Source organism: Rhipicephalus microplus, chromosome 3, assembly GCF_043290135.1.
Source record: "Rhipicephalus microplus isolate Deutch F79 chromosome 3, USDA_Rmic, whole genome shotgun sequence".
Lineage (NCBI taxonomy): Eukaryota > Metazoa > Arthropoda > Arachnida > Ixodida > Ixodidae > Rhipicephalus > Rhipicephalus microplus.
The window spans coordinates 186,334,187-186,350,618 of NC_134702.1; the positions used below are offsets into that span (position 1 = coordinate 186,334,187).

A 16,432-nucleotide genomic window follows, 5' to 3' on the forward strand; every position below is an offset into this window, starting at 1 on the left:
AGCATGCTTGTGTCTTTTTCTTGCAAGCTATTTTGCGCTCATTCTGCTGTCTTCGGGCTTTTCGTTTGTGACACCGTCAGCATAATTTATTATCTAATATCCAATGTGGGTATGAATATAAGCGTAGTATTATTCAATATGCGCGCTTGTCCCTTTTCTAAGTGGGACAGCTAAGTGGTTAATAAAGGGCACTTCGGCACTTCTTCAAGTATTCATCGAAGTACCTCATTGAAGGAGTTTATTGTTTCACGAATCAACAACAGCATTTTTTAAATACTCCAAGAGAGATAAAAGTGAATTGGTTTCATCTCACGCTTAATTCACTTCTCCTTGTTAACCGTACCAGGGAGCACACGGAGAAGTGCGTAGTGAGGGTAATGACGAAGGTGGCCAGAAGTTGTGTGCATTCAACAGAGAGCGTCATGAGCTGGCATTTTTTTTAAACGGAAGAACTGCTCAAAGCGGCGCTGCAACACTTATTCAAGTGGCCAGGGAATGGATTCGATAATGGAGCTTATTCACTCACGACTTTGCCGCCGCAAAAATTTTTAGCGTGTCCAGTACTAGCAGAGTTCGAAATATTTTTTAGATGTTGCAATTGCCTTCTTTCTTCTCTCGTCCCGACGAAAACACCGGAAACTTAGTATAGGAACATGGCAAGAGAAAAGAAAAGTGCCGAGGACCTTCCCTGTGTCTTTTTTTTTGTTCAAGTAGCTGCTTTTGAGTGCGATCACACTCGCACGCGTGGGCAAGCGGTGGCCTGCCGCACCAGTCCTAGTGACGACTGTTCGCGCCATGCTCATCATCACGCGAAGATCATCATTGCGCGAAGACGTCCTGTTCTTCAGTTGCTCTTCTTAAACATTTGTGAATAGTAAATGTTGTTACTAGAAATGAAAAGGCGTGATGTCGCATAGTTAGGGTCCTCAATTGAGTCCTGATTAGCCCTATTTGTCACGCCCCGGAGATATCTTCCAGGCATTGACGAAAACTTTTTTTACTCCTTGGTCGTGGTCCTTGAGCAGTCAGTAGAGGCCCAGTGTATTTTGCACCGTATTTAAACAAAAAATTGAGTAGGTTGCGTGCTGTCGTATAGTTAACAGTATTGCGCACTGTGTGCCTTACAATACTTGGTTGAGAGTGTCGCACAATATAATGTCACCTGTCTTGAAGTTAACAAGAATGTAACTCAAAAAGCAAGAGTCGCTTTGTAATACCTAAGTCTTTACGCATGAAATGGACATTTATTTGTGAAGTGCCAACTGTTGAGCCTTTCGAATGTACCGCTGTTATAGTTCTATCCCTGTAGGCGTCTGTTTGTAGGGAAATGCAGAGGACAACATCCTCGAAATTATTCCTCCCGCCTGTTCAAACGCCAACCTGTATTTTGATTTTTGCGTGCCAAGGCATCATAAGCTTCTCAAAATGATGGGGAGTTGTGCCAAGTTTGTGGGCTTAAAGTAATGAGTGAAGAAAAAGCCAGAGATTGGAGTCGAGAACGCACAAATGGTGGCGCAAATGTTAACGATGGAGAGGGAAGTGGTGGAAGCCTCAGAATCAAAATAATTCCAAGTAAACCAAGAAATACAATTAGAACAATGGCTGAGTGCTGCTGGTCTGGGGAATAAACGTCCTCTTGTGGTAACACTAGGATTCACATGACAGTAGGTGAAAAGCTCGGATATCGCAAACAGTGCGCAATGTGGTACCGAAAATGCTTACCGACCAATGCAAACAGAAAATAATTTCCGGGTGGTGAACTTCAACACACAGGGTCTAAAGAGACTGGTGCAGCGGGAAGAAGAGCGCGTTGATGTTAACGAATGTTTTGTGGAAATGTAAAGTAGACTTGTACTAAACACGCGAATGAAAACTTTTCCCGACGAACGTTTGTTTTTTAGAATTGAAATGGCCATTACTTTTTTGAATAGGCCTCGTACCTCTGCAGAAAGATCTCCACCACATCAGACACTTGTTTGTAGGAGTTTCACTGATATGTTGCTTTCTTGCAGGCGAAGATCATGCACGTGGCGGAAGCAACTAAGCCGGACGTTCGTCTGCATAAGCACCGCTTGCAATCGGGCATCCGTCATCCGCGCGCCGCCCCAGGAAACCCCGTGCACGAGCAGATATTACAAAGGAGTGCGCTGTGGCTTCCGAAGGCATACTGACCTCAGGGTACATAGAGCGATGTTCAAAGTGAAACCTGGTGGCAGTGGTTTCACTGCATGCGTGCAATCTGCTCGCTCACCTCCGATGCATTTCCGAAGTGGGCGTAGCTGCGTTTGAAGGGTACTATCAGAGAGATTCCGGTGCATAAATAGGGGTGAACTCCTGCATTTTGGACCGTAGTCGGTGTTTCGCACATTCTAACACCTCGCGCTTTCATAGAAAGTCGACCGAAGAAGCATCGAAGATGTGGCGCCTTTCTCTCATAATCTTGGTTGTGATTGCCGGTGAGTGTTCAACGCGATCAGCAAACAGGCGCGTTTTAAGATACATTCTTTGAGAAAAAATAGTTAGACAAAGAACTGTTTTTTTATTGTTCAGTGTGATGCAGGTGCAGTAACACATTGCATTGATCAAAAGAGCCTCTAAACCACTATGAAAGTATTTTCTTTTGATATTGCATTGCATATACCGGTTCGAGTTCATTGTTACAATTAACCCGTACAACATTATTTATTTTGGTATGTTCTACTTTACACCTTGGCATGGAAGGTGGCTCTGCTAGACCGAAACATGGCAGAAATTTTCGACTGTGACGTGCCTCATACCTTTGAGTATGTAGTTTGTTTGCAGAGAAACCTAAGTATATGTAGCCCAATGTGGTGCTTCAACTTGGCGCACCAGCTTAGGTTCTGTGGTGTCCTGGCTTCAGTTAATGTGATAATGGTAGTAACAGTAAATGCGGTAGTATTAGTAGTAGTATTGTTGAGGATATTAGTAATAATTATAATAAATGCTGCTATATCATTTGTTTCTTTCCTCAGTTTTGTCTGTGTGCTCACTTTGTTTCTTCGGTAATCATTCTATCTGGACAAAGATGTGCACCACCCCTTGACGTGGAAGGCTAGACTTTGAGAAAATATTTGCCTTATGCGTCTGTTATGCCAACACCAAAGCGCAAGAGATGGCTCAGAAACGAAAGTACTGGGGAACGAGTAAAAAAAATGCACACAGGAAAAGAAAAAAAAACGCAGAATCATAGTAGATATGAGACGAGGCCAGTCGCATGAAGCACTAGAGGACCATGCTTTGAGGGATTCCGAACCCAGATAGAGTGTCAATTATCTGCCGGTCGTGTTTTTCTAGCGAAGGGACAGTTTTGTGCATAGCTCTCGAAGCACATTCGGTGCCAAGCAATATAGCGGTTCCATTTTTGGTATGCTCGTACTCAAAGTTTCATGTTTGACTTAGCACGGAAAACCTCCGAACAATTTCATTAACTGTCATATAATCAAAGCAAAGCGTCTGCTTGATACTTTGAAATAGAGGCCTCACTGAAACAACAGCCACAATAACACTGTGTACCATATGCACACTGAGCACATACCCGCGGAACTTACTACATTCGGCTTTGTTTTATACATTCGTCCGTAAAAGTACATTTCAATTTATTTACACAATTGTACCAGCGAGCTCCATTGAACGCTGACAGAGAGTTAATTTCTACAGTGATTAATACAGAGAACCCATTTCATTTTCTTGAATGCACAGATATGGGCCTCACTCCTCCTTTCACTTATGCAAAACTGCTGTGTCATCGGTGGCATTGATTATATGTAACACATTCTTTTCTCATCTTCGAAAAGCGCTATTAGTTTACATGAAATATCAGCTTGGAAAAATTCGTGGTCGCAAATTGATTAGCCCTTCATACACCCTGTTGCCTGACCGCAAAGTCACATTACGACAGTTTTTCTGAGTTTGTTGTGCCTTGTTTAATAAAGAACATGGATATTTGGTGAATTGAAGCCTGAAGAAAATTTTTGGGTGCATCTGTTCATGCAGAAATTTCGTCCCCTTTGTGCTCTTGGGTTCCCATTGACACAGAACCAGAAATTGAAAGCTTTCATTGGTTACAAGATTGCGATACGGCGCCTGCTTCTGAGTAGCAAAAAGTGACTACGCCGCAGCGATGAGCCTGGCTTCAGAGGCCAGTCGCACAGAGGCTCAACTACAGAGTACGTGAATACGGGCCCTTAGGTATTGTCTAGCAATGCTGAACCTCAGAAATTTGAAGGTACCATTCATGGTATATGATCCTTCACTGTTAATGGCTCAGCACACGGTTATTCCTCGTCGGGCCGGAGCACAAAGATCAGCTGCTATAGAGAGCACTTCTTCAGGAAACGCCTTGTTTGTCTTTGTGTTCAGCAGCATAAGCAGGTCGTACTGTTCACGCAGAAATTATTTTCACTACGATGTAGAAGGATGCACATTTGGGTGATTTGGTGATCGCACATTTTGTGAAGGCACAGCGTGGATCTAAAGCGATGGCGAAAAGAACAAAATCTCAGCTCACACTCAGTGCTCCTTTTGTATACGTTTGATCTTTGATCGGCGTTTCACATCTGCACTATTGCTTCACAAGACTTAGAGCGATCTATCGATTGACCTGTCTCAGTGAAAGCGTGTTCTGGTTTGCATTTTCCTGTAAGGGAGGGAATAAAGTGGGTTATATTCTTTAATAACAGAGTATTTGTGGCGTAAGTGAGAACGAGGAAGAAAACTACGGTCGTTCCCACTAATCCTGGCAGTCGGTATCATGCGAAGCAGTAGGCAAACAGTGCCCCATATAGCACTGTTTTTATTCCATCGATTCAAGCGCTGCGAGTTCGCACCGACTTCTTTGTGCGTTTTGAGCGATGTGTGTCTCAGAGGAATGTTTTTTTCCAAAAGAGAAAGAAGTGCAGTCCTATAGTCAAAGTTCCCCGCTTTTATACAAGCACATAGAATAGTGGACTTGGAACTTTTGAACCCCCCCTGTACCGCTTGGCATTAAAGCCTAAGCAATTAGGTAATTGTGCCTGTTTGAGGAAGCAATTATTTAAAAGTAGAAGAAACTAATAGACACCCCCCTCCCCTTCTGGATACAAGATTGATCATAGGTTCACAGGTCAATTTCAGTGACGCCCTAAGGCATCCAATGACACGGCGTACCATCGGTACTCACGTTAGAGTACATATGTCAGTTTTATCGAAATCGATTGCACATTGCTCTGCCATGATGCGCATGTAATAAGAAATGCTTTCCGTCGTATTCCTCCGTATTGATCAAAAGTGAAATCATAGACGTATACATGTAACGTTCTTTTCATTGTTAGCAAAGTCAATAGCGTACACTGCAACCAGTTTAACGTCGCCGTAATATGAGGCTATTTGAGTCTTTTCTTATGAACAGTTCGAAGTGTTGGCGTAGCTCTGTTGTAGAAAACTTGATTACGATGCATGAAACATGGGCTGATATATTGATTTATATGTGGGGTTTAACGTCCGAAAACCACCATATGCATATGAGAGACGCCGTAGTGCAGGACTCCGGAAATTTAGACCGTCTGGGGTTCTTTAACGTGCACCCAAGTTTGAGTGCACGGGAGGCAAAAATGCAGCCGCCGCAGCCGCGATTCGATCGCGCGACCTGCGGGGCAGCTGCCGGGTCAGGAACCATAGTCACTAGAACACCGCGGCGGGGCAGAAAGCATGGCTTTGATTCCAGCTGTCACCGCGAATAGATAGATAGATAGATAGATAGATAGATAGATAGATAGATAGATAGATAGATAGATAGATAGATAGATAGATAGATAGATAGATAGATAGATAGATAGATAGATAGATAGATAGATAGATAGACTGCCAAACTGGCATCAGCTCACTTAGAAATGCTGCGCATCAATAAAAAAAAATGAGAATACAGGATTCAGCGGTTTACTTTCCGCACACCACTCAATACATATAGTGAGAAATGAGCCTACAGCAAGGGCGTAGCACATGGAAGCTATCACAGAGATCTGTGTAGCGACTTCATAATGAACACAAAATGCGAAAAGCGTTTTTTCTCCTTCAATCAGCATATTTCATTGACAATGACGTTGTATGCACTGCAATTTTTCAGAATCGATAGAGAGCTTTGTAAGAATCATATCAAGTGCAAATGTATATCTAGTTTAAAATAAATTATTGTTTTAAAATATCCGCAGCCTTATGGAGGTCTCATGTCAAAGCCTGTTGCATATATCTGTTGCCTCATTCTGCGCTTGGTAACCCAAAGGCGGATATGCAGATCATCAAAAAAATTTACCTCATTTCAAAAAGAATAAGAAACTGGTGTTTAACTGAGAACACTTCCCAACAGATATGTAAGTGCAAGCAATGAGTGTTTCCGTATGAGGCCTAAAAGAAGAAGGTAGACACACACTAGACGATCGCCTCTTACTTTCAGGCGTCTTGATTGTGCGCTTGGGGGGCACGGTAATGAAATATTTAAAATGCCTTACTCGAATGAATCACTTGGTGAGTGAAAAATAATTTGAATACAAAGGCTACCTGAGTTATTTGAACTTGAAGCAGTAAAAGGTTGCATCAAGCTTGAATGTTCAGAAGAATCATTCATAATTTATGCTTGTTCTGCCGTTCTTTTCTTTTATGCCTCATGTCACGCCGAGAAGGACAGTTTTGGCAGCGTATGCCACCCTGAGGTAGAAAAGCGTGCTTTTGCGAAACATAACTTGCCTTGATGTGTTAGAGAAAAGTTACTTTATTGAACGCTCGTGGTAAATAAAGAAACGCTGACCCGAGCAGGCCAGCAGCCACCGCAACCTGCCGAGCCTTTATATACTTCCTCGACACGCGCCGACGAAGCTCAGACAGACACCCTAGACGCGTCATTTTGTTTTTTGTTTTTATAACTATACCCTTCATCGTGCCGCTATTCACTACTCTCGGCTGCTGTGACGAACAGTCGGAATTTTCGCAACCGCCAGACCACTCTGTCTGGAATCATCTGCGTGGTAGCATGCAAAACATGTCATTTATACCACTTCAGCATGTTTTTGTTTACTCAATAAAAACATCCGAGAATATCGTAATGAGAAAAGTTGTTGTTTTTTCGAGCGTGAATCTTCTCTTGCGGCGCCGTTTCGTATTTAGCGAAGTGACCAACACACTAGCTGTGGCTGGCATTCTCGGGATTTTGACGTGATCACGGAGCGCTTTTCAAGGAAATGCGATAGCCGATATACTGGGATGTTTTCGTTTTACCGGTGCCTGAAGCGTCGCGTCTCGCACGTTCTCTCGTGTAGGTGTTGAGTTAGCGAATTCCTTTCGTGATCTATTCGCAAGGCGCCGCACCATACACATACAGAGGAGAGAGTAATATCTTTTGAGCTCTGAGCAACTTGGTCTTTTACTGTGGCAACTTAATGTTTAACATGCACCAGCTTACACATGCATGTCTGTTGAAAGCGGAACGTCCCATCGTCGCACAATGTTTACCAGATGATTACCGACCTTGGGAAGATCATTATGATGATGATGGGATCAATATTTACTCACACGTTTTTTTCTCGCTAATTCATTTCAAACGTCAGCGTGTGCCAAAATCGTTTGCAGGCACATAATACTTTCCTGCACGTATGCCGTGGTAGCGTAGTAGTTGCGGGGCTCGGCTGCTGATCTTCATGCCATGGGTGCCATCTTGGTCGGGGCGGTTGCATTTCGGTGGGAGTGGAATGCAGGAGGCCCGTCTACTGTGATACGTCAGTGCACGTTGAAGAACTCTAAATGGTCGAAAGTTGCGGAGCCCTCTCTTGCGGCAGGCCTCATAATAATGTCTTTATTTTTGTACTTATATCTCCAGGAATTATTATTATTATTATTATTATTATTATTATTATTATTATTATTATTATTATTATTATTATTATTATTATTATTATTATTATTATTATTATTATTATTATTATTATTATTATTATTATTATTATTAATATTATTATTATTATTATTATTATTATTATTATTTCTAGGCTTACTATTTTTACTTTTAAGAGTAAAATTGACAGTGACGTTTTGTTGATTCACCTTTGACACGTTTTTTTCCCCTCTTCACAGCTGCCGTAGTGGTCAATGCTGACGTAAGTGCCATACGTATTTTTTATCGCAGTAGATTCAAGTTACTTCAATACTGAAAGCGAATTTTCGATGGCGTCGCTACCACTCTTGTCATGATGTGTGACATACACTGAATCGCGTGTACACTTTATATGCATGGGGGGTATATGTAATGCAACTGAAAAAGACAAAACCAACAGAATATTTCTTGTAGTTGTCACTAGATTACTTCGCAATTGATTCTTTTTACACCTTGCACCACACCTCAATGTTTCCTGTCATGATTAAACTGCAGTAAAACATTTTGGTAATGTACCCTATACTCTTTTCGGCTTTATTGTCATAACTTGGTAGGTCATTAAATTGGATCAAAAGAATAACCGAGTGCCTCGCTTCAATCTGTTCGTTTTATTTAGTCCCACAGCGTTTCTTGACATTATATACCGTATCAGCTTGATTTAGAGCGCATTCATTTAGTCTCAAGAATTCTGGTAAAGTAAAAAAAAGAACGCCAAAATACAACTCACAGTAAGCAAGGAACCTAGTTTCACTTGCACAAGCATAAGTACAATTTTCTGGCAGTGAAGGTGCGTCTGTGTAATTGCGTCACATCCGTTGTAGGGCACCCTGATAGATTTGGCGGTTACATTAATGCTGTCGTGTTAACTGATGCAAAACACGAGTGCTGTTTGAGCACAATGTTTGCAACAGTTTGAGTGCGACGCAATAATCTTCACTGCCATTGTCTCCAATAGAGAGAAATTCTTATTCACGTTCTAATCACATGTAGATAACCAGCTTCTCGCAAGTGCTGATGTTGCCTATCAACATTGGTGCAGCGACAATAAAAGTTACTGGCAAGTGTTTTGCATTCAAAATATCGTGCGTACTATAACGATTGCCTAATAACACAAAGTACTGCATTCGCAGTTTGTGGCAGCGTTAAAGAAACCTATAATTGCCAATGAGGAATGCCTAGCAGAGTTTGAATTGCTATGAAGAATATTAAAGCTATCATTGCCATTAGACGCAGCTGCAGCAGTAATACCGTTACGCCTGAAAGGCCTTTTCACTCGTGCAACCTCTGGTTGTTCTTGTAGAATACTTTGCTAGGCAAACGTTCTCAGCATTCTTTGGTAATAAGTAACACCTCGTGATCAAGATATGACATAGCAACGCTGGTGGCAGAATCTATGAGTTAAAGATATCCTGACTCGAATGAAGAGCCTATTATCTTTGGCCCCGCTTGTCGCAGCGTGAACAAATGGAAATGTTTACGAAGCGTTATACGCAACCTCCTATTTTTTCCTGAAACAAGGGCGCGTATAATTAGATAAAGACGAAACAGGAAAGTAAACACTTGGAGGCTGTTCCAAATAGCTCAGATCTCAAGAGAAGCATTATTTGGTGCATTTGAGTAGAGCGCCACTTGGTGACTTGCCAACTCGACAATGGAATCAATAGGAAATAATTATAATAACACGTAACCTTATGTCTTGTGCTTTGTGTTCACTTCCGCGTAAGTCCTGGTTAGATATTTCTGACCACAAACAAGCTATTCATCGAGAAAATGTGGGTGCTTTCTATTTACTTACCAGACATAACACTAAATATAGAAAAAGCCGAAATGGGGCAGCTAGATGTTCCGAAGAGCAGTCTTCAGAGAGCTCTTGACGCTTTCGTGCTCAGTTAGTAGGAAGTTGACGACCGGCACTATAGAGCCGAGATAAAATGGCAAGATATCCACGGCTGTGGGCACGTGGGCAGCGTTTTCCGAATGTCTAAGCCCACATAAAATATAGTCGTTCAGTAAGATTACCACACATCATAGCTCAAGGACTGAAGCATGTATGCCTATATAGGCCTTAATCTTCAACAGGAAAAAAAAAGGGGAGTGCTTGAACTGATTTCACAGTGCAATGATTCATCTCACAAGTAAATTAGTAACAGAATCATACGAATAGACAACGTCTTAAGCAACGAATTGTTTGCAGTACGGGAATGACTGCAAAACCAAGCAACAAAACAGACACGTTTCACCTGCACACCTCAGCCTTATAGAATCTAGATGACCGAAACCAAGCGTACCGTGCTCACCCATCACTTTTTGCTGTATTGCAGAGGAGACTGCCCAAGTTCAATTTCCGTCCGAGGCCTAGCCGCGTAAGTACTCATCGTTATTAGAACAGACCTGTGTATTCAAAAAGAAGCGTTACGTGGCAAGAAAAAGATTCATGTTATCAATTTGCACTCCGTAGCTATACAAGATGCAGCTGTCATTGGACTCTTGAAATGCTTATTCAATGACCTTTGGTGCTGCTTTTTCATACGTATTGCCAAGACAGAAGCATAACAGGCAACAAGAATCGCAACTCACTTTAAGGTATTGTGAAGCAAAGACGCCTAATCTCTTGCCAGTACAGAGATATTGATACATAACAGCCGCTTAACACGGCTGCATGAAAGAGAAGGACGAAGTGAGTTTTAGTTTGATACTGGTCTGGCGCCATCTTGCTAATCTAGTTCTGTGCGCTGTAAATAGATCATTAAACGAGTTACTCGCAACATTATTGGTGGAGGTGTGGGGTAGAGGTAGTACCAGCAATCGAAGCAGTCGAAAGGTCGCCGATGGTGCGACCGCTGCGCGTCTCCATCGAGGTACGGGGGTCGTTCACCTCCACCAATAATGTTACGAGTAACTTGTTTAATGATCTATTTACAGCGCACAGAACTCGACGAGCAAGATGGCGCCAGACCAGCATCAAACGAAAACTCACTTCGTCCTCCTCTTTCATGCAGCCGTGCTTAGCGGCTGTTGTGTATCAATATTACGAGCCAACTTGCACGCATGTGTCTTTATCCCGTCATAGCATGAACATCTCCTTTAGGAATAATTATAGCTGTTGGAATTTAACGTCCATAAACTATCATATGATTATGAGAGACATGGTAGTGGAGGGCTAAGAAAATTTAAACCACCTGGGCTTTTTAACGTGCACTCTAATCTAAGCACGCAGGCCTCAAGCAAGTTCGCCTCCACCAAAAATACGCGCGCGCGCGCGTGTGTGTGTGCGTGTGTGCGTGTGTGTGTGTGTGTTTGTGCGTGCGTTATAGCGTGCATGCGTGTGTGTGTGTGTGCGTGAGCGTGCGTGCGTGTGTGTGTGTGTGTGTGTGCGTGTGTGTGTGCGTGCGTGCGTGTGTGTGTGTTTGTGCGTGCGTTATTTCGTGCATGCGTGTGTGTGTGTGTGTGTGTGTGTGTGACAAAACTTATGAATAAGTATGCACTTAGCGGTTGAAAGGCGCACTAGGAGCCGGATTTCACTATCGCGTTCAACTCTTATAGGTGAAGCTTAAGGGTCCCCAAATTTTTTTAGATAAATTCATGCACTCTGCGACATCATTACCCCTAAAAGAAGCCCAAGGGACCTAAATGTGTCAGCCCTCCTATCTGTTTTCTCCTTACGCACTTTCACCCTTCATCATACCAGATCTGCAAGCCCAAGCAGCCAGCCTAGTTAACTAAAATTAACCGCAGGTGTCTACTACAACGTCCTTCATAGCCCAAGTCACTTTGAGACGTTAAACAGCATAATCCAACCAATCGGCGAACTAGCTCCCATTGTTGCGCATCGATTGCGTTCTGGAAGTTCCTTATTTTTGAGGCCTTCCTTTGTAGATTAACAATTATGTGCGCACGAGGAGGCAGGGATTTCCGTACTTACGTGAGGGCAGCGTAACGTGTGCCTACATGTTACCTTTAACCAGTCCAACCTCTCTCGCCAATGTTCGAAGAGGCCATGCATGACATAGTTGCCCAACAAATCGTCGTTTCCAGAGATGAATAGCAAAGGGCAAAGTATGCGTTCACATATTTCATAATGCTGGCCGAAGGCCACTGATGAGCTTGCGTTACAAAAGCCATTTACTTCCCATTTTTACACCCGGGAAGATGGGGACAAAATGCATGTCATTGTGGCAAGCACACCATCGCTTCAGTTTCATTTTGGCACGTGCTTTGTAGCTAATGATGGGGCGGAGGGAGTGAGGGAAGGCTGAGGACAGACTTCGTCCTCCCTCCTTAATGGGACACCCTGTGCACACCCACGAAGCTGAAAAAAATTGCACTCAACTTGCAATGAGTAGAAACAAACCAGGTGTACATGATATCATATGGCAGCATTTTTCAGACGATGTGATGTCGCATAAATATACAGAGTAATTTGAGAAGGCGTGTCTTCGGCAGGGCCCTTTCTTTGGCATGTTTATTCAACGTCGTGCATTTATTTCGTTTTTTTCGATGCCTCGCCTAAGGTTCCTTGCAAGTTAGACAATCGGTTCACCTCAGGTGGTTCGAGTGAGAACCGTGCAAGTGTTGAGCCAGTGCACAATCCACTGGAACACTACATCACTGCCACAAGTCGGGTGACGTCTCGGGAAATGCGCTGGACTGTTTTAAAATTTCGCGGCAGCTAGTACCCCATAGAAACCATGACCTACGCAGGGCATGCAACGGGAGTGCATAAATTCAACTGCGTGCACGTGAAAGAAGCGAAGCTTTCTATCTTAAACTCTTGCGCATTTATATTCCGCAAGATCTTCAAGCAGTTATCTTCTAAGCACGTAAAGTAAAGCTCGACATTAATATTGATTGTGATTGTAATTACGCATAGGCTGATGCCGAATTTCTGCTGGCGCCACCGCTTGCTCGCAAATTAGTATGCAGGAATCATTCGTACTGGATTCTCGGGCAATTCATTGGGGCTTCGAATACTACTGCGTGAATCGGACACACCGTGTCTGCTATACTATGGCGCAAGCGGCGTCGCATGGTGTTTCATATTTCACTGCCGCAAAAGCGCTGCGCGCGAAGCACTAAGCATGCCGTCTTCTATTGTCGTAATCTGAGGACAGAAAACTTTACAAGGGGAAGCACTCACAATTGAGACATACTAGACATTTTCGCTCCCCCTGCTGACGCTTGTTCTACGTCATGTCACAAGGAAAGATTGAACCTGACCAACTGATCAATTTTTCCAAGTTTTGTTCAGAAAGAACTAGAATTGTTGCGGACCTACAGTGTTTTTACCGTGGTGCAGCCAGCAAATGTCACGTATAGATGCAATCGAGCACTTCAACAGGCACTGATTGCTGTCAGCCGTTTCCTGCCGGTCTCACTGTACATCCATTGAAGTGCGACGTCCCCTGCATCATTGGCGGCACTGGTTCTCGCGCCAGTGCTGTGTGGCCAACTCCTGATGAATGCTAGAGCGTTCTACACTCTGAGAGGCGGAATTTCCTAGTGGTTAACGATAACAGCTGTGATTGCCATACTTGTTGCTTTGGGTTTAGGACAAAAATATTGACTTTTTTCGCTCACCACAACTTTTGTTACGTAGTGTTGCAAAGTCCTTCCCAGTGAATCAGTGGTTACAGTGCTCTGTTACGAGTCTGAAGATCGCGGTTTCAACCCCGGTTGCAGCTGTTGAATTTCAGTGGAGACAAAAGATTAGAGGTTCTTCTACTATGGGGTGTGAGTGAATGTACACAAAATATATAAATTTCCTGAGCCTTCCACTGCGCCGTCTCTCAGTAACGTATTGTGGTTTCAGGAAGTCAGTTTTCGGAAATAACTGATGTCACCTAGCAGCGAAAACCGTTATCACCGAATCATATGTATCTGCCTTTTCATTTTTTGCAGTTCCGCTATGACGTAAACGTTGGTGCAGGAGGTCGCAATCTGCGCAATTTCGAAGGTGGCGCAGAAGTTCGTGGCGAATACGACGTCTATCGCGCACAGAACGGTGCCAAGGTGGTCGTCGGTGGAGGCGTCTCGCAGGACGTGCTGCGCCAACAAGGAAAGACCTACAAGGGCAAGCCGGACGCCAACGTCGGCATTGGAGTTGAAATACCCATCGGGAAATGAAACACATATTATGTCCTTGTATTTAATTAAAAACAACGCCAGTGCACCAAACGTACTGCTGTGTTAAGCTATAGCATTCTTACGTTGTGTGTCATAAACAGAGCTCATAGGTCGAGCGCATTTCTCAATTTATTTCGTCATCCGCCCTTAGATGATGGGGTCCCATCAACGTAAATATACGCTTGTGTTTGTAGTGTTCTGCCTCACTCGGAAAATATAGCAGATGTACTTCAATAGAAATTGAAGGAACTATGAATGCCTGCAACATGCGATGTGGTGATGTTCACACCTTTTTAACTGATAGAAAAAAACGTAAATAAACGTGTATCAAGCAACACCATAAACGATTCCAGAAATCCTGGCAAACTGACACCTCCAAAATTGCAATGCATTGTCAAAATTCATATAGAAGCACTGAAGAATAACAGCAAAAAAAGAAATAGGCCTCATTAGTTAACGGGTTTGATACACTTATTACTATTGGCCTGTTGCAGCAGTTGAGTTTCCGCTTGGACGAAAATGAAGCTATAGCACTTAGAAAAGCAGTGGTTCCGCCTTTTTTTTTACATTGTAAAGATATTATAAATGTCCCAGCACGAAGTCGGCGTACGCAGGGCGTTTAAAAAATGTGTTGAATTTCAATAGAAATAAGAAAACACAATATTTGCTTACTTAGTTCATATTTCTTTTCTAGGAATACAGGCGCTTCCCCGCTTTGTGCCTTTTGTGATGTCAGTGACCTTGAACATTTTAGTTAGCTTTGCCAAAATTTTCTTTGGGAAAGAGCAGCGATGATCTCTAGCTTGTAAAGAGACTGCCATAAGCACTGGGCATTTAAAGGTGTCATAAGTGCGTGGCATCAGAAGATGTTTTTTTTTTCTGAAAAACCCAAGGCAGCGGGGAGAAGCATGGCAGCGAATTTCGACAGACTTGTTCCTTTAACTGGTTGAGACATAACTGCAAAATAAAGGAGATGATCAGGTGGAGGATATTACGGCCATGTAGTCCAAGATAACCTCACCTGGAGCAGCATCGCAATCACCTTTACAACCACCACATGTTAACATGGCTAGAAGGCATTGGAAATGAGTCTTCAATCACACTGAAGAGTTTTTGTGTGGCTGCTTCATCATAATAATGCCACTAGAAGCTGGCCGGTCATTCTCATACAATATGCCGGGACGTGCACGCACCTCAGAATGAAATATTTGCCCCGCTTCTCTTCAACTTTGGAAGGTGGCAACTAGCTCTGTGGTGGACATTGCGCAGAGGACCACAGCATGTTCACAGAAGGAAGTAGAGTCTACAAGGGCTAGAAACCATTGAGTGGTACACCAAACAACATGGGATGAAATGCGCTATGAACTAGTCACAGCACGCACGTACGCGTGTTTTGACACGAACTGAGGAGCACGTCCTGGCAGCATGCATATAAATCCTCAACCTCTCCTTCACGCTTACACTCCTAGATGAATAAAGATGTCCCTCACTCACATACAGATTCAGCCACAAGTGCCCCAATGATTGCTCGAGCTCGAGCTATGCAATCATCAACACATCTTGTCAGAGAACCCACCCGATAGTGCTCTGAATGCGTGTAAACTAAACAGCAAGTACCAGTGCCATCTTGTCGAAACTCAAGCGTACGCTACAGAATGTTGCAAGCCACACTAAACGATAGACATGTACTAGCAATGAATTCACGGAGATTGGCTATAATATTTCTGCAGCCCCTCGGCATAACCAAAATAGATTTACGCCTTTCTTTCCAAGCCACCCCCCAAAACGAAATCGGCAAGACAAATAAAAAAATACACAGATGCCATTGCAATGGAAACTGGTGTCCTGCAACGCATGCGGAAGAGAAGGTGACTATAGTGCGATTTTTTCGAAATGCGAAGCATTTCATAGCAAAATTCGGCTACTTTGAGCGCATCTGTCTATCTGTCTAGCCCCTTATGGCTTCACGCTTTTCTGACCATAGCGTTATTGAAACTTATACCAAAAGTGGTATGGCATAAAATGAATGTAAGACGAACAGAAATGGCTCGCCAAAACATGAAAATCATGACTTCTTTGTTATGAACATGGTTTATATATTGCGGCCATGGTGCTCTAGCGGCCGTTTTATCCACTTCATATTTACCGAAATGGCATGAAGAGACATTTGTGCACGACAAACATAAAAGAGAGGTGATATTGAGAAAATCATGACTTGCATGTCATCTACAGCAAGACATATATACGATGCTCCAGGTGCATTACGGGCTGTTCCTCTAGGTTGACATGCACGAAATATGGTATTACACGGCGTGCCTGTATGACGAACTGAAAGGTAGAGTGGTGACACGAAAACTATGAGAATAATGCGGTTCCAGTCCTGACAAAAGC

The 16,432-nt window shown here is 43.2% G+C and overlaps 1 protein-coding gene across 1 annotated transcript; it reads left to right on the top strand.

The window, feature by feature from the left end:
- The first annotated feature begins 2,186 nt into the window (after nt 1-2,186).
- LOC119169422 (uncharacterized) lies at nt 2,187-14,096 on the top strand. Its single transcript, XM_075888565.1, has 4 exons — nt 2,187-2,456; nt 8,119-8,141; nt 10,240-10,281; nt 13,817-14,096. The coding sequence occupies exons 1-4, from the start codon at nt 2,417-2,419 to the stop codon at nt 14,039-14,041; spliced, it is 330 nt and encodes a 109-aa protein (XP_075744680.1). The 5' UTR covers nt 2,187-2,416; the 3' UTR covers nt 14,042-14,096.
- The last annotated feature ends 2,336 nt before the right edge of the window (nt 14,097-16,432 follow it).